We start from the raw sequence: 26,569 nt of genomic DNA on the forward strand, positions 1-26,569 counted from the left end.
CCTTGTGAGATAATATTCTAATTTTAAGCATTGTCCTCTTACAGAAGATGTTTGAAAATATCAACCAAAAAGGTTTTCAATGACATGTTATTTTAGATCCTGCACGAAAAAATACTAGCTTATCTCCTTATTCTGTAAACCTACAGGTAAGGGAGGCAATTCAATAAAAAGGCTATTCACGTGATGGAACTTAAAAACAACATGATATCCAATGAAAAATAGAATAGTGCGTTAAACGATTACCAAGTGGTTAACGCATTCAATTGCCAATGTTCACTAATAACTTACTAATAAGCCAAAGCAGGCATGAACACTGGAGATATACGGAAATTGTCAAAATTAAAAAAGTGCGCTTGTTGATGATATTTCTGTCATTTAGATTGATTAAGATGTGTGCTGGCAAATCAAACGTAGTATATCTGATCTGGGGACACATTTTAAAAAATTCCTTCAGATAAAGAGCTTATTATAACATGTTTCTTTTGTCTCTAGTTGGTGACTTCCATATTGTGAGGGAAAGGCTTCTGAGTAACCGAAAACAAAGAAAGGGTAAGAGAAACACCCACTATTTTGAAAAGCCACATCGAGTATGCATTATTGTCATAATTTTATTAATCTAAGCTGTATATTTTAAAGTTTTATTTATAAATACATGTTATAATCCCCTGACTATTGTCTGTCGAATTCAAATATGAAAAGACCGTTAGCTTTGGTATAAAAAACATATACAATTTTTTTTTCGACATTAATCTCTAAAACAAAACAGAGGTAAATTCCGTCTTAGCATTGGTTCAAAGCAGGGTTGTTGGTCAAATAGATGTGCATCGTAGATAATGTTACAGCGGTTAACAAACAGTCTGGTACTGGATCGATGAAAGCCTGTAATATAATAAGATGCTTTATGTCAATTGTTTGGCTTTTTAAAATTTTGAGAAGAGAACAAAAATGGCATAAAATATTTAAGTATACAGAATAGTTTCAGTTTCGTTTTAAAAATGCTAAATTAATACACTCATGATAATGAAAAGAAACAAAAAAGCAACAATTTACTTTTTGAGCTTTAAAGTGCACTTTTGACTCGTCAGTAAAGTAAGTTACGCAATTTAAAAGAGGAACCAGTTTTAAAGAACATGAAGAAACTTTAAATGCTATGTCAAACAGGCAATCCCAGTTTATACTTTAAATACGCGATATCTTGTCATTTCTAAAGCGTTTCATAGGAGTAATTGAAACATGAATTTCAATAAAACATTGTACATCAAAAGTACTCACAGATAATGCTGCAATTGGTGGATGTTCTAATCTAGACGAATTGAAGTCTCCGTTGAAAGCCCAACCAAAAGCATTTAGTTTGCCGTCATTATACAACAAGAACATTGGATAAAATTCATCACAACTCATATCTTTTCTTATGTTGTACCAGTAATGGAGCCCTACGAAACAAGCAAAAATATTTAATAATATGCTAAGGGAACGACCATTTATCTTCAAGGGGAATTATGGTTTTTTCCTTAAAAGATGTTCTGATCCCCAATTTGAAGAGAAAAAATATTTTGTTACAGCTAGAGTTAAATTTTGAGAAACAAAATATTTTGATTAATATAGCTTTGAAAAAATTCATGATAGTTTTCGCACGAATGTTAGTGGTTTCTTCGGGCATTCCGGCTCCCTCCAACAATAACAACTGATCACAATAGTCTTGAAAGTGGCGTTAAAACACCAATCCATCAATTTATATTATTTTCATTTCGAAATCGCACAGTTGCGATGCGCAATGAGACTCATTGGACACTTATCTTTTCATTTTAGTCATACAGAGTAATGTATTCAACCTAAAGTAAATATGTTTTATAATTCCGACACCAGATCACACAAGAAAGTGTGCTTTTCTCTTTTGATTCATATAGAAATATCGTACCCATTGTTGGAAAACATTTTCCTTTTGTCCATTGAGTAGATGTTATTTCACTCTGGAGACGTGGTATTTTGATGGAGTCATCAACCGGATCTGTTCCGTTCTGAATGTATAGATCCGTTCCTACACCCTGTTGCTGGAAAAGGGTTGCCGATCTCCCACAGAAACAAATAATTGCTAAAAATATAATAAATATGTGATAGCATGATAAATAAACAATAATGAAAATATGCGTAATGTATTTTTAAACAAGCTAGCGACAATTCAACTTTACCACGAAAGATATGTCCACCTAGATAACCGCGCTGAATTTAGATATTGCTAGGCTGACAACCAAAAAAAATATCTCCAGAGATGAATCAAATAACTGAGAAATAATTGTCATTCATTTAAGTTTTATACAGAATAGTATTAGGATACATCGAATTACAAACTATATTGAAAATGTCGCAAATAAAAGCTTTTCTTATCAAAAACAACTCATTATTCTTACTTTAATGCATAGTTATATGAAATTACGCTGTCAAATTAGTCTCTATGAATTGCAATACGTTTAAAAAATACATGAAATGCTCTAAAAGATAGTTTTGTTATTGGTTACATCGGTAACATATATGCAACTAACAAACGAATACAATCCCTTGCAATTATTATATTGTAGATTTATTTCATTTGACAACTACTGAATTGTTATCCTTAGCTTCTTTGTTTTTGTATTTTTCACCCTTGCAATTTTTGTTTACTAGTGATTTAAATGTAGGTGCTGCAATCATTGGTAAACGCTTAATAATAATCTACATTAAATACATCATAATTTATTCCTAGTTCCCTTCACCTTATAGATAAACGACAGCCGATAGTGGTTTTTTTCATGCTTTGATAAGATACTTTTAACCAAATAAAGAATTGAAAGTATTTTAAAAGATCAGAACTTAGAAAGCATTTTCCAATGAAGTAATTTTCAACAATATTGACTCTGAAGCCCTGGTCACAACGAACCTACTACACATCTAAATAGCGCCACGACATAAAATTTGGTAAAATCGCGGGTCATCTGTGGTCGTCGTACGAAAATCGCACGATACTTTGAGCATCGTAGCGTTGTCGTGTGCCTCGGGATGAAAATTGGACATGCACCTTTTTTTTTTGCTCTACGATTTTTTTCTCGAGTAACTGTCTTGTGGCTGTCGTGAAAGTGTAATAAAATCTTCGTGCGACTGCGATAAGCACATAGTCGTGGGTATCAGCATAATGCATTTTAATCAAGACACTCTTGATGGAGTCGCACGATTGTCTCACGAATACCAAATTTCGTATGATGATTGCTCAACATTGATTGTCTGTCGTTGGAAAAAAACATACCGTCTATCGTTTATATAGGATGGCTATTTAATTACAACGATGATGCTTGGTCCTGATTAAAAGGCGCCTTGGCGGACTACAACAAGAGCAAAATGTGGTCATGTTAGCGATGATTCGAGCCCGTGAACAGTATAGGAATCAACGAAAGGCCCGACGTTGGTGAGTTATGCCATGGATCATACGGTGCCTGATGGTTGGGCAGTATAAAACACTGATGTGAGATTTGGAGTGGGAATCTGCCGGTGATTTTGTTGAGTTCATGCTGATGGAGCCTGGCATGTTTCAAGAGCTTTTCTTGAGAGTCTCAGTGGCACAACAGTCATATGCCAGTGGTACGACAGTCGTATGACAGTGGCACGACAGCGGCAAGAGAGTGACACGACAGTAACACCTGCATTTCATGATATGAAAAACCAGCAAAATAGCCCCAAACAACTCACGATTGTCGTACGATTTTTGCACGGCTGTCGCACGCATGACTGTCAGACGACCTACTTGCGACAAATTCACGATAGAAAATTACACGTCTTTTTTCTGGCTTGTACCCATCGTGGACATGTCGTAGCTGATGTGACCACTCGAAATATGTTTTTGACATTTTGCAAGACAGCGCCACGACAACTATTTTATTCATATTCCACGACAAAAAATCGTACGATCTGTTGTGAACGTGGCTTAATATAGTAAAAAGACATGGTTCATGCTATAAATTAAGGTTTTCACTTTTTTATGCACATTAATGTACATACCAGGATCAACAAAATATGCAGAAATATGATAGTAATTGCCAGACTTGATAAACGGATGTCCCTTCAGAAAATCAGATGGAAATCCATTTGCAAGATTTGTTGGAATCTGAAAAATCAGGGGGAAAAAGACATAAGCAAAACATGGACAGAACTTGCGTGTGCTCCATGAACAACGAACAAGTCGAAAACAAAAATTAAAGCTTGAATTGCACAAGTTCATGCTTTTCTGACTCTATGTAGGACGTATTTACACTAAATTAGTTAGGTATGGTGTACTAATTAAAATTATTATCGGAAAAATAACGTTTATCTATTATTTGAATTGCTGTCAACTAGATTTTCGTAACTACAAATAATCTTAAATCGATACTTTGTACATTTTGTTTCGTTTTTCACTTCCTGCCGATATGATAAATTAATAACTTTCCAACTGGTTTTTACATGACTTTTTGTATGGTTTCAACCCGCCACATTCTGTTTCTGTTTGTTCAAAATCGGAAACCTGTAATTCAGTTGTTGTTGTTGGTTGTTTACTGCTATTTTTGTGCTTCCTATATTCTTGTTAGCGTAAATCAAGCCGTTGGTGTTTATATTTTAAATTGTTTCGCAAAAAGTCATGCCGGGGCCCTGTATAGCTTGCCATCCTGTATATAATGTTGGATATTAGTGAAAAATTCTACAGAAAAATGAAAAATGTTATCTAGCCTGATTTTGAATATAAAAACAAAAATAAGAATATGCATACAATGTTTGCGACCAGAACTTTAACAGCAGTCACCTATTATTATTTAAAAGAGAAAAATGGTTAAAGTATCATACTAACTGCAGCAGAAATTCCAGCAATATGTCCTAGCACATCATATATCAAAATGAGATTCATATCGTTGTCTTTAACATACCGGATGCCATGTAATCCACTGGAATCTGTTTAATTAAAACTTTAATCTTTATTAAAGTAAAATAAGTAAAAACTAAAGGAAATGCAAGTTATTTAAAGAACTTTCTTTAGTAATAATCACAATTTGTCTTCAAAGTATAATACATGATTACCATTATTTTTAAATATTTATACTCTTAAAATAATTTAAAAGATAATGTCAATTTTTATTGAAATTACAATTTTATTTGGTAATTTTTAAATGATTTTCATAAAGAAATATTAAGTGTAAAACATACTATGTTTATAGACTATTATGAATTCAACCTCAAATGAATTTGTTTCTCTTTTCTGGGACTGTTAAGATTGATTTTTTTTATGGGACAAAAATATAAACAAGAAATGATGAACCATACAAAAATATTGCAATTTTCCGAGAGAAAGTGTGCACAAAAAGGTTGACTTTAATTGTTAACTTTTAAAACAATAGAAATGTTTCGTTTTACGGAACTTCCATGCAATAAATAATTAACTTTCTATATCGTCAACTATGTTTCAATATAATTGTACGCTTTGGATTTTTATTTAAAAAATAATTGATGCAAGCTATAATACTTTATTGTAGTTCTAACACGGGTAGGAGCTATATTCGTGTTTATTTTTTCCCGAGCGATAGTGAGGGCTAAAATTACACGAATATAATGCCTATCCGTGTTAAAATTACAATAAAGTATTATAGCTTGCATCAATTATTTTTTAAATAAAAATCCAAAGCGTACAATAGGACAATTTAGATAATTTCTATGTCCGATAAGTGTAAGCGTAAAAGAGTTTGTGTAGGCTCTTCCATGAACCTGCCTTTTTTGTTTGTTAAGAAGCAAATGCCTGGCACTGTGAATTTTCAGAGGGAGGAGTTTGAACAGCCAGCATGAACAGTTGTCGTATCTAGGTCAAATATGTCAATTTCGAAATGCAACACATTACAGTCATAATATTTAAATCAATTAGTAACATCATGTGCACCATTTAAGAGTTTGAAAGTGTTTTAAAGTTAAGGAAATATTTGCAGTGCATGATAATATGATCAAACTCAATATTCTGAAGAAGACAATATACGCATGTGCAAGTAAATTTTATTGGATTTAGAGCATGTATACCAATCAATAGAAGCACGTCATATTAGAATCGGCATATACATTTTGATGTTACACATCTTTCTCCGTAACATGTTGAGCGTTATGGTTTTTTTTTAAGAATACTAATATGAATCAATAACAATTGTAATTTTCATGAAAAATGTAATTAACCTTACATTGTACTATCGCTTTTTTTAAATTGTTTCGAAAGACGCTATTGCAAGACTTATATTTCTCTAGTCTTTCAAAGACTGAACTAAATATTGATTGGTGTTTTCTTGCATTTGAAACTACAGTGGAACCCGTATTAACCGGATGTTGCATAAACCGAAAACCTCTCTAAACTGTAAATGTGCTTATCAATAAGTCAACTTGTATTAATTATCAAACGTTAATGAACATCAATAAACTTAAAATCTGCAAAAACCGAACACAATCGTAAGTCCCAAAAATTTTCTATTTTAACTTGTTTTCACTGTTCGTGAATTATATTGGAGAAACTTATCTTTTATTAATTATATTGTATGTGTTGCCATAGTATAACTGTATGGAAAACAAGATGTTATATATCATACGTATATGATGAACTACTACAAAATAAAGTGCATAAGATCCTATCTATCGAAAGAAGCAACTGAAACTTTGGTCTTATCTTTGGTTATATCACATTTAGATTATTGCAATGTTATACTTTTTGGAATTTCACAAACTGATTTATATAAATTGCAACGTATACATAATGTGTGTGCCAAACTTATGTTAAACCGTTCTAAGTATGATAGTGCTAAGCAGGCATTGTTTGACTTACACTGGCTTCCGATCAAAGCCAGAATTACATTCAAAATCTTAACCTATATGTACAACTGTCATGTAAGTAATGCACCGTCATATTTGATCAATTTGTTAAATCCTCAAGTGTCGAAACGTTCATTAAGGTCGTCAGAGTCATCTATTGGTTGTTATGCAGTCCCATATAACAAAAAGAAAACTTTTTCAGATATAAGCTTTCATTTCCGTTTGAATGGTTTTACACTATTAATTTTGGGGCCCTTTATAGCTTGTTGTTCGGAGTGAGCCAAGGCTCCGTGTTGAAGGCCGTACTTTAACCTGTAATGGTTTACTTTTTAAATTGTTATTTGGATGGAGAGTTGTCTCATTGGCACTCACACCACATCTTCCTATATCTATTTAGTACTATTGGGCCAAAATTGTGGAATTAACTAGGTACAAATGTAAGAAACTCTGAATCTTTGGATACTTTCAAATGTCGGTTGAAAACATTGTATTTCGAAAATTATTTTGAACTTTTCTGACTTTTTTCTTGTGTATCACAGTATATATTTTCATTTTTTGGTATAGTACATACATATTGTATTTTTGTATAGTATTTTTGTATTTTATATGTCATTTATGTACAACGCCATTGCATACATATTGTATATGTAGAAATAGGCGTTTAATTAAGTTTTCACGTTTCATGTTATATGTTTCATACCTCCGCAATCTGAGATCTTTTGAAATCCCTGAGACTTTGCATCAGTCTCTGTCAGTGGCATAGCTACAAAACTGGTACTGCTCATTGGATCTGGTCCCCATGTTACTGAAGAATAATTGTTAAAGACATCACTACTGCCAACTTGAATCAAGTTTTACATCTTGAAAATGTTAATGGCAAGAAAGAAGCTTTGAATAGCAAAACAATATCAACAAGCTCAATGAATAGACAGTGGAAACATCTATCAACGTTTTACAGGAGCTTTTGCCCTGAAATTACGATTTTTTTTCGTTTTTACGTTTCTTGTGTCTTCGGCTTGTAATAAGTCGATGTTTAGTGTCCTACATTTTTTTTTTAATATGACTTGATACTTGTTTTACAAGACATAAACTAATATTACGTACCTCTTAGGTTATTCCATTCTTCGCCTAAAAAAATAAAAATAAAATACTTTACTGTTTCAGTTATGTTTCAATCTATAATTTCTGTTTTAGTGAGACAATTTCTCTTAATAAAAAAAATGTTTTAAAACTGGTTTAAATTATTAACAGCACCCGAAACGTAGTTTGTGTGTATGATAGTCCTACTTAATACGTTCACGAGCTTACTTGGACATAGAAATGAATGGTACTCATTGTTTCTAACACGTGAAGCTGATATTGCACATACCCTTCTTGAATACTCGTGTCTATAACATAGCGAGTCTCGTGTTACTCGTCGTAGTAAACATTTATTTTGAGAATAATGTTTCTGTTCTATTTTTTTATCTACATTTTGTGTCGCTCTCACTCGAAATTCGATGGTTGTTTGACCTTTTGTGACTTTATTCTTCTTAATTTAAATTAAGTCGTCATGCATTTGAGTCGAAAAACTTATTTTCTATTAATCAATATGAGCAGGAGAACACATGTGATATTGGTCGTTTATTTATTTGCATTAACTGTTTAATTTGTCAATTTGAAAAATGAAAACGAAACGTTCGAATTGTATTGTTACATTATTTATATACAAGCTACAATGTAGTTTTTTGAAATGACAATGATCTTCAAGAGCGGTTCTAATATCATAGCCGATGTCTTGATGTAAAAACCCGGACATAAACACATCAATGACATACCAGATTGAATTAAAAATAGTAATTTGAACGGTCAGTTTAATTTGCTATTTTGAATTGTAAAGCTTAATTTCCATAGCTTGCTTTTCAGTATTGTGATTTCTTACTGTCGACTTCAACGTCATTCGACATTTGATTGAGCGTTGTGATTCTGTTGCTCAGTTGTTTTCCTCTTATAATTGACGTGTTGAACAGTGGTATACTAATACTGTTGTCTTTATGTATCATTAGCAATCCTGCCACATCTTCTTATTTTTTTCTTTAATTTCCACTGTCATTCAGTTTAATGTCATTTTATGTTTTATCATAAACCAAGCCGTTATTTGTTGTACAATTTCTTCATGTCCGGGTCTTTTATACCTCAATTGTTCACATGGGTATTGTTTCATTCTTGAAGGCCGTATTGTGGCCTTTAATTGCTTAAAATCACGTAATTTTGTCTCTGGTAGATACATCATACTTGAATATTCAACCAGTAAAATTGGAACAATGAAATATAAATGATTAAAAAAGAACCAGATTTCGAGATTTTATTTATTATTTATTATACCGGGGCCCAGTGCGCTCTTCAAGAAAGCACACTGTGTTTCCCTCAGTCCCTGACCATCTTGAGGACAATCATTGTCAATAATAAGGTAGGTTCTGTCCCGGCTGTCATATGGATTCCATTTGTTACACTTGTCTTTACAGAAGTTTGGATTTCTACAAAATTAATTCATAATATCAATAATTTTTATAAACCTTTTTTAAAGAAAAGAAAAAATTGTATGAAATAATCCAGTGAATATACATTGTGATGGAACATCTTGAAAACCAGTTACTTATGTACGTAGGAACAAAACAAACAATGTCAAAAATGTAAATAAGGAAACAATTGCATCATGCATGTTTTGTTCAAATTTAAAACTGTAGATTAAGGAACAAATCTATGTTTAAAAAACTGTTCAATAATGTTGTATTTGTATTCTTAATATTATCTAAATGTCATTAACACCGGCTCTTGTATTAGGGATGCAATGTTTCTTTTCATGACTAAATAAGGTAACATAAACGCCACACATTTTTTACATACAATAAGCATTCTGGATTTTCAAAGTTGTTATTTGTAACAAAAATCGAATTGCGATATTTTTGGATTACGTAAACAAGGAATATATAAATAAATGATTTTACATATTTAGATTCTGAAACGACGAATCAAGAAATAAATTATTAACTAAAGAAACTTTTACGTTTAGTTTCCAAAAGATTGATATTGACCGACTGTGAAAGATATTCAAAGGAAGGATTAATACCCTGTTTTAGCAAATGTGGTCCAGTATTTCATCATTCTCATGCTGACGTATCTATCTGTGTCGGAATAGTTGATGCTCTCTATCAAAGGTGTACCGAAGACAAATTCATTTTCAGCTGCGTGTCGAACCCCAAACCATGGAGGTACGGGTGGAAATAATGCTGGATATTCAAAGGAATACATGTAGACGGTATTATTAGGGTTCACTGTGGACAAGGCCTGTGCAACCCCTATCACAGGACATTTGAAACTAACGTCAGAACCTACAAATATCATATTTGAACAATTATCATAACACATAAAAGTTGTATAAAGAAAAATAAATATACGATAATACGCATGACATTCATAACGAGTTACTGTTATCATTTACAGTTTTTTTTTTACACTATCGCGATATTCTTATTTACCTTGCAATTCAGAATAAAATGAGATTCATCTTCGATGCTTTCGCATGTTTAGCTCAGACTTTGCTAAATTGGTCTCGATGAGCAGGCAATACTTATCCTGTATATGCATATGACATCGCATCTTAAAGACTTTATGTGAATCCCTCATGGTTCGTTTGGTTACCTTGATTTGTCTCGCCTTGATCGATGTTCGAGAATTTTATATCGATGAAACTCAAGCTATTAAGAGAATCTGTTTGGCTGTTTTGCTGTAATTTCGAAACCTTTCTGATTGAAGACAATACATCTGATGTCTCCTATAAGGAGATTGTCTAGCGCGCTACACTCTGAGACCTCTTTGGTAGTTTCGTAAGTAGTCTTTATCATAGTTAATACTCTGCAGAATTTACCTATTTCTTTTTTTTCATTAATTTGTGTTCATACTATACATGTATATGCTTTGCTACATGTTTGCTACTGATCGAAAGCAAATAACAATCAATCAATCGAAAACATTTGATTCGTTTCCTCTGTTTTAAAATACACATATCCTTATTTTTATTAAGATGTTCATTAAAAAAATGTGTTTTCAATTTTATTATTTTGTTACAATGATTTCTCGTCATAACAAGAAGATTCTTAAATTAATATTAAAAATACAGTTTGAGCACATACCTACCGTTCATTTGAAGCAGTTGTTTTCACACAAAAAAGATCGTATTATACTAACACATACTTTTGTAGTTGGTATTTGAAAATAAACTTAATTTTAAAAAAACATTGTTTTCTTAAAAATAATAATTTTTGATTTCGGTCGTATGTATCTATTTAACAAGGTTCAACCCGCCTTTTTTCTTAAAATGTTCTGTACCAAGTCAGGAAAATGGCCATTATTATACTCAGTTCATTTTTGTGTGTGTTACATATTAATGTTGTGTTTCTGTTGTGTCATAGTTATCCTCTTATAGTTGATGTGTTTACCTAAGTTTTAGTTTGTAATCCGGATTTGTTTTGTTTTTTTTCTCAATCGATTTATGCATTTCGAACAGCCGTATACTACTGATGCCTTTCATTTCTATTGTAACTTGAAACTTATCAAAAAAGTTAATAAATAACAGAAATAGAAAGTTTAACAAAAGTGACGATTATTGTATTAACAGTGGTATACTACTGTGGCCTTTATTTAACGTAAACAACTAACCTATATCTATGGTCACATCTAGGTACGACTGCGGTTCATCTGGCAAGAATGGACGAAGATAGTATCCACCTATGTTAGCATACGTTGCATTACTCGCCACAAAGAGCAGTGGGAGAAGTCTGAAGTACTCATCCCTTGTTATAACTCCATCACTGATGTCTATAGGTATCTTTAACAAATCAACGTAAAAGGCAATGAAGAGGGATACTTCATCTTTTACAACCCCTAACATGACGGAAATATGCTTGGGAAGAGGCTGTTTCATGAGCTCTGCTGGTGATTTGGAAATGAAACCATTTTTGTCGATTGTAGGTAAATGAGCCCTGATAAACAAAGGAGGGATCGGTATAGGAGGAATTTGTATTGCCGATACTACTGATGCTGGTAATGATCGTAGACATTCAATCTTATCCTCTACTGAGGCCTGGTTACAACCAAGCTGCGTAGCAAAAGCATTGGCAGTAAAAAGTGCAACAGAAGGAGAATGAAAGGTAAATTTCGTATCAGCTGCTCCACTTTGAATGATTGCTTTTTGAAAATATGGGCGCGTAAAGTCGGATAGCATGTGATAATTTACACTAGCACCACCAGCACTTTGTCCAAATAAAGTAATTTTATGCTTGCTTCCTCCAAATCTTCTCACGTTGCTATATATCCATTTGATTGCTAGTGATTGATCAAGCAGTCCCATATTACCAGGTGCATCTTTGTGGTCAAAATATAGAAAACCTAATGGTCCAGTTCTATAACTTATTGTAAAAACAATAGTATTTGTAAATGCAGCAATCACTTTAGGATCACTGCTGACTACATCCTCAGTAATGAATCCTCCTCCTACAATCCATATCATTGAGTGTTTGTGTCTACATCCTCCTTGAGGAATCCATGCATTTAGATACAAACAGTCTTCTCCTTGATTGGCAGCTGAAATATTAGAGGTAAAGAAAGCAGGCTGGGAACACGATTTAGCAAACTTCTGAGTGTATCTTGTTCCTCTCCATGGCCTTTTTGGAACAGGTTCCTTAAATCTTAAGACTCCAACTGGAGGTTCGGCAAATGGTATTCCTAAGAATGTATCTAACCTTTTACCAAGCACAATCTGAGTAAACCCTTTAATTGTTCCTGTTTTCGTATATATTTTTGTGTTATATGATGCACAATTGGTCACGAAAAAAAAGATCAAAGGAAAGCACGTTACCAACATTCTCAAAAACTTAATGATGATTGATGTGGTTGAACCGAGTCCTAGGTTGAAAGTGAATAATGTGGACTAGTCTGAAAAGCAAACACATATACTTAATAACTCCTGTTACATTCCTTTAAAACATGTTTTGTAATTAACAGTTGGTTTTTTTTCACATTTTATATAAAACGCTGAATTTAAATGGGAATGAGAAACTCGTACCAAAACCTTTTTAAGCAAGATGTACACTCATTAGGAAAAATAATGATATAGGACATTTGAAAAAAATATCATTCATCTTAATTACAATTTCTAGAAAATTATTTCATTGAAGGTAAAATGATTCATTTCACCGATGCTTAGCATTGTCACCAAGACTGACGATCAAAGTCATACACGCTTTCGGTCAGATCATTTACATTTGTCCTAGTCAAATAAGTCATATACTGTTTACGTGTTGCTATTCTAGTCTAAATATTCTACTTTCTTTCATGTACATGTAGTACTCTTATAACCTGACCGGAGTTTCACTAACATAAGGGGTGTTTTCACCATTTACATTATCTTTCTTTTTATTTACATCATTTCACTGCTGTTTTGAGGGGCATTACTTATATTAATAAGTAAAATAAAAAAAACATTTGACAAAACTCAAAAGTATCGGTGATAAAAATGGGGAAATAAACCAATTTATTTGATATGATTGATAGTAATAAAAAAAGACTTGAAAATGACATTCAATGCAGTGCTATGCACCATCTCAACCTCTCAATATTTTACTTTTACATTAAGCTCTGTATTGAAAACCTTTCTGTATCTTAGAGACGAAGAATAGCAATAAAAGCGCGTTTTCTTTGCTTTTTGTGCGTTTTTGCTGTACATGTTCTGATTTTGTATGATTTTTTTTTTTATTTACTGTTGTTTAAAAGGGACTTGAAAACGTGGAATGGTGATTATTGTTAGATAAATGTAACAATAACCACCATTTGAAACATTTTATTCGTAGCCAGTGAATCTTTTACCTAATTAATATAATGTTTATTGTCTGTAATTTGTCATGTCGGAAAATTTGTCAAATCTGATTACCAAAACAAGTATCTCGATTGTACGGATTTCAACCATCTTTCACAGGTAACTACTATCTCATATTGTTCATAAACACGTTTTGGTCGTGATATGCATTTAAAATACATGATTATAAGCACCAATGCATCTTCAACATCATAAAATTATAAAAAAGAAACTTAAGCTGTGCATGCTGATCTGTGATCAATGATAATTTTCAGTGGTATATGTAAACGCCGTTTACCTATGAAAGTTGAACCCAACATCAACTTTGAAAAAAAATAAAAACGTAGGTCAAATGATTGAGACATATGTTACGGATTAAATCAAATGGAGGTTTTTTCAGGTTCATCCGGTCAAAATAAATACACAGTATTCGGACAATTATGGAACATATGAATAGTATTTAAACGAGCTTTACAAAGAAGAAAAAATGCCGATCTTTTTCCTTATTCGTAATTTGTACAAGTACAATATATCTTTTCTTGAAATGTACAAATGATTTTTTGGGTCCTGAAATGTAACATTCTAATGCAATTAGTTTGTAACGACAATTTTCATTGGACGTTGATAAATATTTTGAGGGGTTAGATTCCACGTTCTACCAGTCCGTAACTAAGAAAGCCACCATTTTGAATTATGGGATATGTAATTTCTCAAAAAATAAACAAGATATTCACATTTTGAGCCTCAAAATCTTCTTTTAGTCTATATTGAAACCATTCTGAAGCGTACGAAAAGTAAAAATATGTTTAGTATTCATGTTTGACATCCAGAGTAAACACATGACGTCACATTGTTTAGATGCTAAAGACAATGCAACAGTTTCGCGGACTTTTTCATTTATGCCATTTTTAAGCCAAAATATTTATTAAATGACATTTATTTTAATATGTTGCATTAGAATGGAGATAACTGTATTGTATTTTAAGCTTGGCCTTCGTAAAACGTAGATTTTACTGTCGCAAATATCCGTTTACCTATCTCCGCTCCGCGTCGCTAGGTAAACTCAATTTGCGACAGTAAAATCTACGTTTTACGAAGGCCAAGCTTAAAATACAATACAGTTATCTCCTAAATTATGACATTGACAAAGCCACCAATTTAAACTGACAATGTGACGTAACCAATACTTTGAATGGAACCGGTCGCTCGCAACAGAAGAAGGACAGCAATGGACTGGGTACGTATGTTTTACGTCGTCTTTTATGTACACCTAAATAATATAGTTAAAAATGTCGATAGGGTAAATGCATGTACTCTTCCACATGATGAAATTAGAATCTGAAGCTGATACTATCATCTTCTCTGTCAACGTTTCAATGTTGTTTTCGTCTTGCTTTATTAAAATCTTTTGTACATAATAAAGGATCTGGTCAACAAACTCGTAATAGGTTCCAGAAGTACAACTGTATACGAAAGACGCGCGTTTCGTCAAGAAAAGATTCATCAGTGATGCTCGAATCGAAAAGTTTAAAAGAACAAATAACGTACGAAGTTTGATTGCATTAAGGACCCCAACATTTTATTGAGGACCCCAACAATTATCACTAATGCAGTTTAAGACATTCGTTGTTACCGAATGAGCAATTTGAAACTAAGGTTTAAGGGAACCGGATCTAGCAAGGACGTAACAATGTACCGTGAAATAACAATGTTTTTATTCTCAATACATGTTAATAGATCTTTTCGGCTTTCTATTTCAAATTCACAGGCAGCTGGTGATTTTTTTCAGTTAATACAGCTAGCATCCTAGTTTTATTTATTGATAATAAGTGCGAAATCATATAAACTAACGTTCTTCAACCTGGCCTTTGGGTTTTCAGTTATATTAAACGAAGAAGAACCGGGCTTTTATGTCATTGTTTTCCATGTGAGCAGCAATCTTTTATCACGGAATTAATTACAAGAAAATGCAATCTTTAGAATAGCGTATCAACAGTGAAATATGTACTCAAAAGGTAGACACTGCAGGTATGTTAGTTAAGTGAAATAAAACATTCATAATTGGCTAGCTGAAATCATTCCTTAATCGTAAATAAAGGCATTAGACTGACATATTTTTTTTTATTAGGTTCGATAGGATAGGTACGTTTGACATAGTCACAAAGTTTGGCTTGTTTTGTGAAAGATAATCATCTATTTTGATTAAAGCGTAAGGTACATTTAAAGGATAATGCTAGCTTCTTCTCATACTTCATGAGAAGCCCATGTATACAGTCTGTCTAATGAGAGTACAATAACAAGAGTGTCGCAAAGTTTTTCCAATGGGAATGCCGATTGATTGTTGAAAATTAACAAATATCCTGTCAATTATAAAAAGACAAGCAATGATTTCATTTCCAGAGATGGGTTTAGTTTGAATCAGAAGTGGTTTTACGAAGAATTATGTCGAGTTATCATTTTGATCTTTGAGTTTGAATGTCCCTCTGGTATCTTTCGCTCCTCCTCCTTAAGCTTATTATCAAGGTATGGTTAATTTTTTGTATTCTTTTCTTTCATTTTTGTTTTAATGTCGTTTGTCTATATGCCTTATTTTTGTTTCATTGTTACATTTGACGTGGCTCTGTACTTCATATACATCCCGTCATTGTGTTATTGTAAATTTGTATATTCTTGATTTTCCTTTTGTGTGCTTTGTTTTATGTCCCTTTATGTGTTTCTTTGTTACGTTTTGGTTTTTTTTTATAGAGATTAAAGTTGTAACACAATATTGACTGTTGTACCCCAATGTTTTTAAAATTCTTACCTATTGTGTCTGTTTGTTTTGTTCACACATCGTTGTCAATATAAAATAATTTAAGGTGACTGTCATTTAAGTGAAAGGTTTAGCTAGCTTTAAAACCTTGTTTAATCCACTATTGTTTACATAGGAAAATGCCTGTACCAAGTCAGAAATATAACATTTGTTATCCATTCGTTTGTTGTGTTGTAACTTTTGATTTTATTATTTGATAAGAGATTCTCCGTTTTGAATTTTCCTCGGTATGTTTGTCTTTTTACTTTTATTCTTTCCCTCATAAAACAAATATTGGTATCACTATTGGGTACTTTTTTGGGGGGGTAATCAAACTATGGCTAGTTCTTTCAATTTTTCTGTAGTTTAAAACGAGGTATATGAAAGTATCAGACTTTTACCGATGATCAAATCTCGTAAATCGGTTAGAAAGAGACAAATATTGTTGACAAAAAAAATCGAAGAAGTGGCAGAAACTCCAATTGAACGCAGGCCGGACAGGAGGTAAGGGACGCAATAGGTAAAATTAAAAATCAGACGACTATATTGGTATCTAAAGTTTAGGACCGCAAAACATTCTAGTAGTAAGATATGACACTGACATATCGTATTTATCAACTTATACTTTTTTATATAACTAGTACTGTTTTTGGTTTAAATTATAACATATTATTTACAAAAGTTGTATGTACTCTAACATATCTTTCAAATTTTTAACTATCTACATATTTATCATTGACAGGATTGGTTGATAAGAAACAAGTGATTGTTGGCAAGACTTCAATTGTTAGTGGTCAAGACTTTAATTGATTAATAATAAACAATAGGTTGTAAACATTGTAATTGGTTGATAAAACATGTAGTTGTGGTGAAGCCTGAGATTGATTGATAAAAAACAATTGGTTGTGATCAATACTACAATAATTTATTGATAAGAAACAAATTATTGTGGTCAAATCTGCAATTGAATAAGAAATAATTGGTTGTAATGAAGATTATCATTTGTTTGTACAAAAAAAGTGATTGTTGTCAATATAAAAAAAGAAGATGTGGTATGATTGTCATTGGTTGATAATAAACAATTGGTTGTGTTGACTACTAAGATTAGTTGATAAAAAGCAAGTGGTTGTGGTCACTACTATAATTGCTTGATAAGAAATTCGTGTTAGTGGTCAATTGACTGATCACTTTTAAAACTTCCAGATTCTCCACGAATTCAAACATCTCTCTAAATTATTAAAATCTATTTTATCAGTAATCAAAGCCGGGCTTCACAGTTATTTTGAAACTGCCTATTCTAGAGGTGGCGTGAATCAGATGTGGATATTTTTAAAAATCCAAAGATCTTTTAGAGTACATACAAACTAACTCTCATCTTGCAATAGTATTAAAACATTTGTATTTTTTACACTTTTCACAAGTATTCCACATTCAATTTAAAGACAAATTTAAAGAGTTGGTATTGCTTTGTATTATAAAAAGGAATGACCAACGTATTTACACGTATCTTGTCTTAGGGAGGGATAAATCCTACTTTGTACAGGATAACTCTGATTCAAACAAAAAACAAAAAATTATGTGAAACTGACATTATCAACAGGCATAATTTTTTGATTGACAACATATTTGTTACGTTCGGAGGATAGATGTTAATAATTTAGAGAGAGGTTTGAGTTCGTGGAGAATCTGGAAGTTTTAAAAGTGATCAGTCAACAGACTGTCGGCATGCCAATGGGAACCAATTGTGCCCCTCTTCTTGCCCACTTGAGAAATATAAGAATTAAGAAATCTCCTTTAACTTTACTTTCGGCTATAAAGATGATATTCTCACTAAATAATTCTAAATGTGGTGACTATGTTGAACACATCTATTCCATCGAACTAGAGATAAAGGATACAACATATACATTTAAGTCGGCCTCATATCTTGACTTACATTCAGCTTTCCAATTGTGAACTTTCCATTTGTAGGTAGCAACATTCCAGCAGCACCTGCATACGGGGTATATATCTCCCAATTGATACGATATTTCCGTGCTTGTATTTCCTATCATGATTTTCTTGATAGAGGGTTGCTGCTCACAACGAAGTTATTTAACCAAGAGTTTCAAATGGAAAGGTTGTAATTATCCCTCCGTAAATTTTGAAAGTTGATTGATTACTGTTTCACAGATAATATCGGATATGTCCCTTCTGTCGTAACTACAATATTTTTCCCTTTTACCGAATGTGAACTACCGAATTTGAAATTACATAAGCAACACGACGGGTAGCACAAGGATCGGCTTATCCTTCCGGAGCACATGATATCACCCGTAGTTTTTGGTGGGGTACGTGTTGCTTATTCTTTCGTTTTCTATGTTGTTTCATGTGTACTATTGTTTGGCTGTTAGTCTTTGTCATTTTTAGTCATGGTGTTGTCAGTTTATTTTCCATTTATGTGTTTGACTGTCCCTCTGGTATCTTTCGTCCCTCTTTTAATGAATAACTGTTTGAGTCCAAATTAAGATTAACTGGTATTGAACTTATGCTTGAACCTAATATATGATTGGTCGATAAGTATAAAACACTTAACATATACTTGATAATATAATGGCAAAAACAGTGATAAGTTTGTTTCATTTTTTACCATCTTAAAAGTTCGTTTAAATGACTGCTTATGTTTTATTTTGTCATAAGTCTGCCCTAATGTCATATACAATTCTTAAAGTTCCAGCATTAATATAATACAGCATTTGAGGTTGACATATATTATCATAAAACTGTCAATTAAAAACACTTATCATTGGGATTGTCAGAAAGTAGACAAAAAATGAAGGATGTGCGAGGTATTCTCCATGAACCTACAACGTATCAATGTTAACAGTAATGTAAATATCGCAATATTTCTGAGATAACATATAAAGTTATATACAATGAAGTGTAAACTACTATTATTTTTCGTAGGACTTATATCGTTTCTATAAAATGATAATAGTAATCTTAACATCTTGATTAAGTTTCAAAGATGAGTAAAGCCATATTATTATATTATTGCTGGACCCTTTCGTCAAACATCCATAAGTTTGCTGTACTATATATAATCATATACGTACAATCGGTTTGCATGACATACCTTGAAACGAAAACAACAATGTTAGAACGCTTAAACCAAATTTTGAACATCCAGTAGACATAGACATTAAGTGTTAACAGTTTTTAGCTGTGTATATACGAGGCTAAGTAACATCTGTCATACGAGCTTCAGTGAATTTTATTCTATTGTGTTTCGAACCGAGCACACATACTGCTAAATAGATTTTCTTTTTATCCTGTCACTTATTTTTAACATTGTTTTTCTTTGCTTTCGACGACAGAAAAGCTCACATTTATTGCTTTTGTTTTCGATCTGAAATCCATTAATATCCACGACACAGTATTCACACATTCAGCTGATGACGAATGAGCAGAACAGAATCTCGCATGGTCAACAATTATGCATTGCTCAAATTTAATAGTTACTCATTAAAACATAACAACTGTTTTCAACAGTGTGTAATTATATAGCATATAATCTATTGCAATAAAAATTCATAATTTCAAATAAAATTTGTAGATTTAGCTAACTAAGTCCTTATATTTGTATAAAATAACATTCGTTTATAGTGGAACATTGTTTTAACAATGAATTAGCTGCAACCAAAATTTCCTTGCTAGTCCCTCTCTGTGATCACAAATAGATAACTCTGGCTCATTTCCCAATCAATCTATCATGAAAGGAAGTAAAATTTATTCATAGTCTATTTCAAAATTATAAAAAGTTCTTTATATTGGTATGTAAAAATTTTAAACATTTCAAATTTATGAAATTATATTCGTACATCAATTGTTCTGATACATCAATAACAAAAACTGAAATATATTGCATTGATTCATTTTGTAATTATTCAAAATTATATCAGAAAGCTAAACATAATTATAAAAAAAATGAACCTGTTAAGGGGAGACAATTCTCGTATAACTTTTTCGAATTGGCACATAATACCACGGAATGTCACTCATCATACAAATGGCACATCCATATAATTAATTAACTGCGCAATCGCGCTCCACCTTCAATGATGATTCTGAATTATAAATATAACCAAAATTTGTTAATCTATAGATAGTGAAGACTAATGAAAGCTAACCCACTGTAAAAATATTTTTTTGCACTTTTTTAAAACTTCCTCAGGAAAAATTCTCTACCCACTTGACTTTCAAAGCTCAAAATTAACGTTTTTACAGAATATTTGAATAAAGTAGTTACAGATTATTCGCTTCTCAAAGTGTAAGACGCAATAAAAATCGTATACTTGCACAATCTTACCGAAATACGGATTTAATTAAGTCCTAAACATTTTGACATTTCTTCGTATATCTTTATCGAAAACCGGTTTAAACAAATCACACGTACGTGTTAAGATCCGACTAAATACCTATTTCCCGATATGGTCAGGTAAAATTGCTAAATTATAACAAAACATTGTCCGATATAAGGCAAAAAGGTTTGATTTGTCTGACGCTTCAGAGGTTCGAACTGTCCGTACATTCAGTGATTATTGACATTGTTGCTTTGATGATTTTGTAATTTTTACCTTCAAATTTTAAACTTGAAGATTGACGCAAAAGAACATGGAGTTAATTTTAATGTTCATGTTTGTCAATGAGCAAAAAAATGGGTCGATGATCGGAGACTAGAACTTACAAAGACACAGAAATACGTGATTGGAATGCGATTTCAGTGCACATTCTTATGGCAAGTAAGTTCGTACAACACTCGTCGGCAGCAATACACAAATACAGACCGGCAGTGGGCGGAGTTTAAAACAATACCTATATAGTATACAAATACAGGCTAGCAATATATGTTAAGATGTTCATGTTTGATAAGTCAATCAATTGTAGGATAAACAATAATCTTCAAACCAAACTACTAACAACTTTGCCTGAGTTTGGACGTTACTTTTCTAAATAATGTATGAACTTATTAATAGAGAATTAAAAAAAACAATTTGTACAAATTCATGATTAATGTACCTGCAACAGGAACATTTAAATTCAAATGTTTGAAATCTCCAATGGTGTATAACACTTGAACACGTGCATAACTATATGACTAAAAGCAAATTACAAATACAGCCAAACCTATCAAACTGTAGGTCCATTTTGACTAAGGGAGTTAGAACCTAAGTTTCCTGCTAATTTATAAATTCATCAAAAACTAAAAACAACACAATGTTCTCAAAAAACACAGATTAGGAATATTTTCATTAACAATATTCAAATATTTGAATTTTCATAATAATTCACTTAAAAAGATCATGTCTCATCTCATGAAATTCCAGCAAAATCTCTAAAAATAAATTCTTTGACGGTAAAATTGTGAATTTGATAGTGTTTGAACGGACAGTTAAATGAATTTCTTTGAATTGTAAACTTTACGAAAAATATTTCTAAGTGATGCAGTCGTTAATGTTACATTCTATATTTTTGGCGTCGATTGTATAATATGCCAGCTATGCTGGCACTTATGGTAGAAGCATCGTTTTGGGACAAAGAACGATAACTCTTTCTAGACGACCCATCTGAAAAATTTCGTCACTCTCGTTAAATCTCGTACGATTTGGTTTTTTTTAATGGCTGCCAAAATTCTCGTTTAATCGCGATCTTGTAAAAACGGGACAGATCGGAATAATTTCGATGTTAAATACGACATGATTTTTAATTTGTTTGCAAAACCAAGAATTCAGAAATTTTGGCTACTTGTGTAGCTTATTTAAATTTTATTGTACCACGGAAATTACCGAAGTTATGACAACAACATCTGACGCCATGTTTCGTCTGCTTCAACATTCAATTATCAGTGAGGTCAAAACAAATGTCCTAAAAAATCACAGGTACTTCATTCAAAAGTCACAGAATCATAGTTAACGATAACATATTTAAAGTAAAAGTTCCGTCCAGCCATGGGAACACAGAAAAAAACTCTGCAAGCAATACATTTCGCATTTCTTTTTACAAATTGGCCATGCCAGGCATGCGGGGTAAACTCCGGTGCACTGGTGGACCATGACTCCTTATGTTCATCTGCCACATATCATTATTCCCCACACCAAGGAATAGTGATAATTATACAGTTGAATGTGATCACGGTTATTCATGTAGTCAAAGGCGAAAATAGCATTTTTCATAAAAGGGGGGAGGGGGCTGACGGGGCGCTCCTGTCAAGCTTCAGTTATTCCCTATATAATCATCATTTTTTTCCCTAGAAAAGGGTCTCCCTCTGGATCCTATGGTACCCCACAGACTAATTCAAAACTTAACAAAAGTAAAAACATTCAAATAATTCACAATCGTCTAATTCTGTACTTCTTAAATGGGCAAACTCTCAACAAATCTTTTCATTGATTATGTCACACCTTATATTGGTTGACTGTTATGGAATAACCGTTTCACAAATGATATCGGATATGTTCCTTACGTCGTAACTACAATCCCCTTCCATTTCATGAATTTGACCTACCGAATTAGACTATTTACCGGATTTGTAATCACATAAGCAACACGACGGGTGCCGCATGTGGAGCTATTGTTTTTCTGTTTGTCTTTTTCATTTTTAGCCGTGGCGTTGTCAGTTTGTTTTAGATTTACGAGTTTGACTGTCCCTTTGGTGTCTTTCGTCCCTCTTTTATACAGTCCCATGAAATGGAAACTGTTTTGTTTTCTCTCTCTTAGTTTAATCATAAAAGGAGACTTGAGTATGAGTAGTACATTTAGAACTGACTAATGTATATATTGTATGCTTCACTATTGTCCAAAATTGGATTTTATGGGAAGATGGAGTTATTATGATAACCCATGTCATGATGAGAATAAACAGTCATAGGTATATAAAGGGCATGTTACTTGGAAGAATGTGGGCTACATCCTTTAAAATTCAAGCTGTAGCAGTCGCCTTCATATTTTATGCATCAGTTTATCCCTGATCAAAACATTTTCACACTACCAAGTACTTTATCACTATATCACTATCAGGTTCTCATTTCCACCTATTTAGCAATACACACTTATGATATGACATCACAGTACCAAAATTGTACTCAGTAACAAAATTGCACCTATTCAACAACAAAAAAACTGCAAAAATCTTACAAGTTTTGTTTCACCATGTGAAATTTTCTTATTATCATCTTTTTACTCTGGTAGATTAATTAATGAGTGATAGATTTCTCTTAGGAGAAATTTAAAGGTCTGAGTGACTATAAACTATACAGAGAACAATACCTGTTGTATTTGTTCAATGGGACAAAAGAACTGCAAAAAGTTTAAATGGACAGGTAACTATCAGGTGAATCTATGGAAAGGTTCAATTGGGTTCCAATAAAATGAGCAAATTAAATGTGTTACCATGAACATCTTTTTCTTCCAAAAATAATAGTTACAGCATGAAATAAAACAAAATCTCTGTTTATATCCCAGTTTTAAGGATTTGAAATTAACCATACATGTAATGATGTATGGAATTTGGGTACTGGCCTCATTACAGGATCATGGATTGTTTGGATGTATTTTAAAACTCATTTTTCAATGACTCTACATGGACTCAAATTATATTGGTGTAACTCTATTGTAAACAAGGAAAGTCTACAAAATAAGCACAGAATAAACTTATGTCTGGTACACGAACATAAAAAAGTTGGGTAAAAAAAAATGACAATTTAGTTAAAATTAGGGTATTATCATGTTAGCACTTCACAACAGACTTACAAATTTATTTTCATGACCAAAACCAAAAAAAAGTACAAACCTAAAGGCAAAAAAATGCTTTGCCATGCACAGCCTGATACGACCGCAGATGTATATTGAGCATATAGATAACACCATTTTTTTTTATGTCAGTTGAAATCAAACATATATTTTATTTTGGATCCTTTAAACTAATTTGAGAACAGGTATTAGGTAGACCCACATATTTCTATTCAGCAGAAGTCTCGAACTACATATACATATCTCCTTATTAATTTCATATGATAGTAAGTCCTACAAAATATTTAAAATGTGTACATTTAATTTTTTTTCTAGCTCCTCTCATGTGAAAGCAGTACCTTTTTGGTCACTATTTATGTGTTGCGTCTAAATAAGAATTGTAACACTTTATAGTAACTGAACAGGTTAAACAAATACTTCTTAAGAAACAGAAAAAGAAGACAGCTTGAAACAGCACAGCCATGCCAGTATATGTACATGTATGTATAAAACTCAGATCAGAATAGCATGGACAATGTGTTAGTTCTATGTCCTTGTGAATTTATTGTGAGGAAAGTTATCAATGATTATGCAGATAATGCAATTTTATCAAGTATTTTGTACATTGCTGTTAAAATTTTCACACAATCAGTGAAACATTTAAACAAGCTAAACTAATTTTTTATTACTGAAAGTTTCAAACATTGACAAATGTTTCATTTACCAAATAACTTGTGTTTCTGTGAAAAAAAATCATGTGCATTTTTGGAAATAAAGGGAAAGAAGATTCTTTTCCTGCTCTGGTGCATGTCAATTGTGAATATATACTTACAGTTACCAAATATATTTTCTTTATCATGATACTCACATCAACATTATCATGATTATCAAGAAGTACAAATCATAGGAAAAATGCACAAACTACAGATAAAATATCTAAAACACCCTATTTTGAGTGCATCTCCTGCCAAATCAGTATTTGTTGAATCTATATATACAAGATGAGTATAATCAATGTAATTTTTGGAAAAAAAGACCACCCCAATAATGTTGTACCACAACCCCAAAATCAATTCTAATCTTCCTTTTGTGTATTGAGTCTTCTAGTAAAATTTCATAGAGATCCACTCACTTATACTCAAGTTATTGTCTGGAAACCAAATGTGTCTTCTTGAAAACAACTATATGACATGATTCAGTAAATTTTTTACATGCTTGTTTGTCCGATTTCCATTCTCAATTCTATTTTGCTGTCATATAAAAACTTGAAAAGTAAGCTACATCATGTGCATGTAATACAATTGTTTTTTATTTGAGTCCGATTTTTTTTACTGAAGACCTTCAACTAAAATTATATATATATTTAGTCAAAATTTAACACTAGTATTAAAGTTTATCATAACAAATTAGCAAAAACGGCCTAATTATTATACAGCCTTTATTATCACCTAAAAAACTACTGTGTACAGACTTACATGTGCGGTTTGGGAAATTTTTATGTTTTAAGATATATATAAAAATTAAATTTAATTTTCATATATATCTGAAAGATAAAATCATTTTTGGTGAAGATCTGGATTAAAAACATTTTTTTTGTCCTATGCTTGAACAGATTTTTTTTTCATCAATTTATGAACCAGAATATTTTTTCAGGAAAAATACCATAACCCCTCATGCCTTTTCAAGTTCAATGTTCGTTACCTAAACACTTTCTATCTGAACTTATAATTTTATTAGACATAAACAACACGTTAATGTAGCCTAGGACATTTGTTCTAAACATGCATGAAATATTTGCCACTGGACGTTAACCAACAAACAACTAATCAAAACATAGGACATTGTCTTAGTATAAAGCTGGCATTTAAGGTAGCGCCTTCCTCATATTAATCGTACAATCGGGGTTTTTGTCATTAGATTTGTGTAACATTTGTCATTTAAGAACTTCATATATATTGCTTTTTTGTATTGATATTTCTTACTGTGAACCTCGAACTTCAACGTCCTTTGATTTTTGTTCGAAAGATGTGTTTCCGTTATTCTATTCTTTCATTATTTTCCTCTAAAATTTGATGTACTTTTCCTAGTACCAGTTTTTTTAATTTTTTTTTTGCTTAATCGAATCATGACTGTTGTACAGTGGTATACGACTGTTGCCTGTATGTATCTATGGCCATCATACCACATCCTTTTTTTGGTTTAATTTGTACTGTACTTCAGTGGATGTCGTTCATTGCTATGGGTCATATTTGTTTTTAAATTTTTGTACTATCATTTATCTAGCT

The 26,569-nt window shown here is 32.1% G+C and overlaps 2 protein-coding genes across 3 annotated transcripts in view; both read right to left on the reverse strand.

Annotated features, from left to right (window-relative positions):
* Window positions 1–768: 768 nt before the first annotated feature.
* Window positions 769–26,569, reverse strand: part of LOC134716239 (uncharacterized) — a 40,174-nt gene continuing 14,373 nt past the window's right edge. The window contains exons 2-8 of one of the 2 annotated variants that reach the window (XM_063579112.1): window positions 7,939–7,962; window positions 7,535–7,639; window positions 4,850–4,950; window positions 4,027–4,132; window positions 1,919–2,092; window positions 1,273–1,433; window positions 769–879 (exon numbers count right to left, since the gene is read on the reverse strand). In XM_063579112.1, coding sequence (XP_063435182.1) covers window positions 781–879; window positions 1,273–1,433; window positions 1,919–2,092; window positions 4,027–4,132; window positions 4,850–4,950; window positions 7,535–7,619 — 726 coding nt within the window. In that variant the 5' untranslated portion in view covers window positions 7,620–7,639; window positions 7,939–7,962 and the 3' untranslated portion in view covers window positions 769–780. The remainder of the gene's footprint in view (window positions 880–1,272; window positions 1,434–1,918; window positions 2,093–4,026; window positions 4,133–4,849; window positions 4,951–7,534; window positions 7,640–7,938; window positions 7,963–26,569) is intronic. The other variant, XM_063579113.1, reaches the window with a different exon arrangement.
* On the reverse strand, window positions 7,931–12,803 carry LOC134716883 (cholinesterase-like). The gene is made up of 4 exons (XM_063579898.1): window positions 11,533–12,803; window positions 9,944–10,205; window positions 9,199–9,350; window positions 7,931–7,962 (listed from the first exon to the last, which is right to left on the reverse strand). Exons 1-4 carry the CDS (start codon window positions 12,734–12,736, stop codon window positions 7,931–7,933), a joined length of 1,650 nt encoding a protein of 549 aa, XP_063435968.1. The 5' UTR covers window positions 12,737–12,803.

The sequence above is a fragment of the Mytilus trossulus genome, chromosome 4 (assembly GCF_036588685.1).
Source record: "Mytilus trossulus isolate FHL-02 chromosome 4, PNRI_Mtr1.1.1.hap1, whole genome shotgun sequence".
Lineage (NCBI taxonomy): Eukaryota > Metazoa > Mollusca > Bivalvia > Mytilida > Mytilidae > Mytilus > Mytilus trossulus.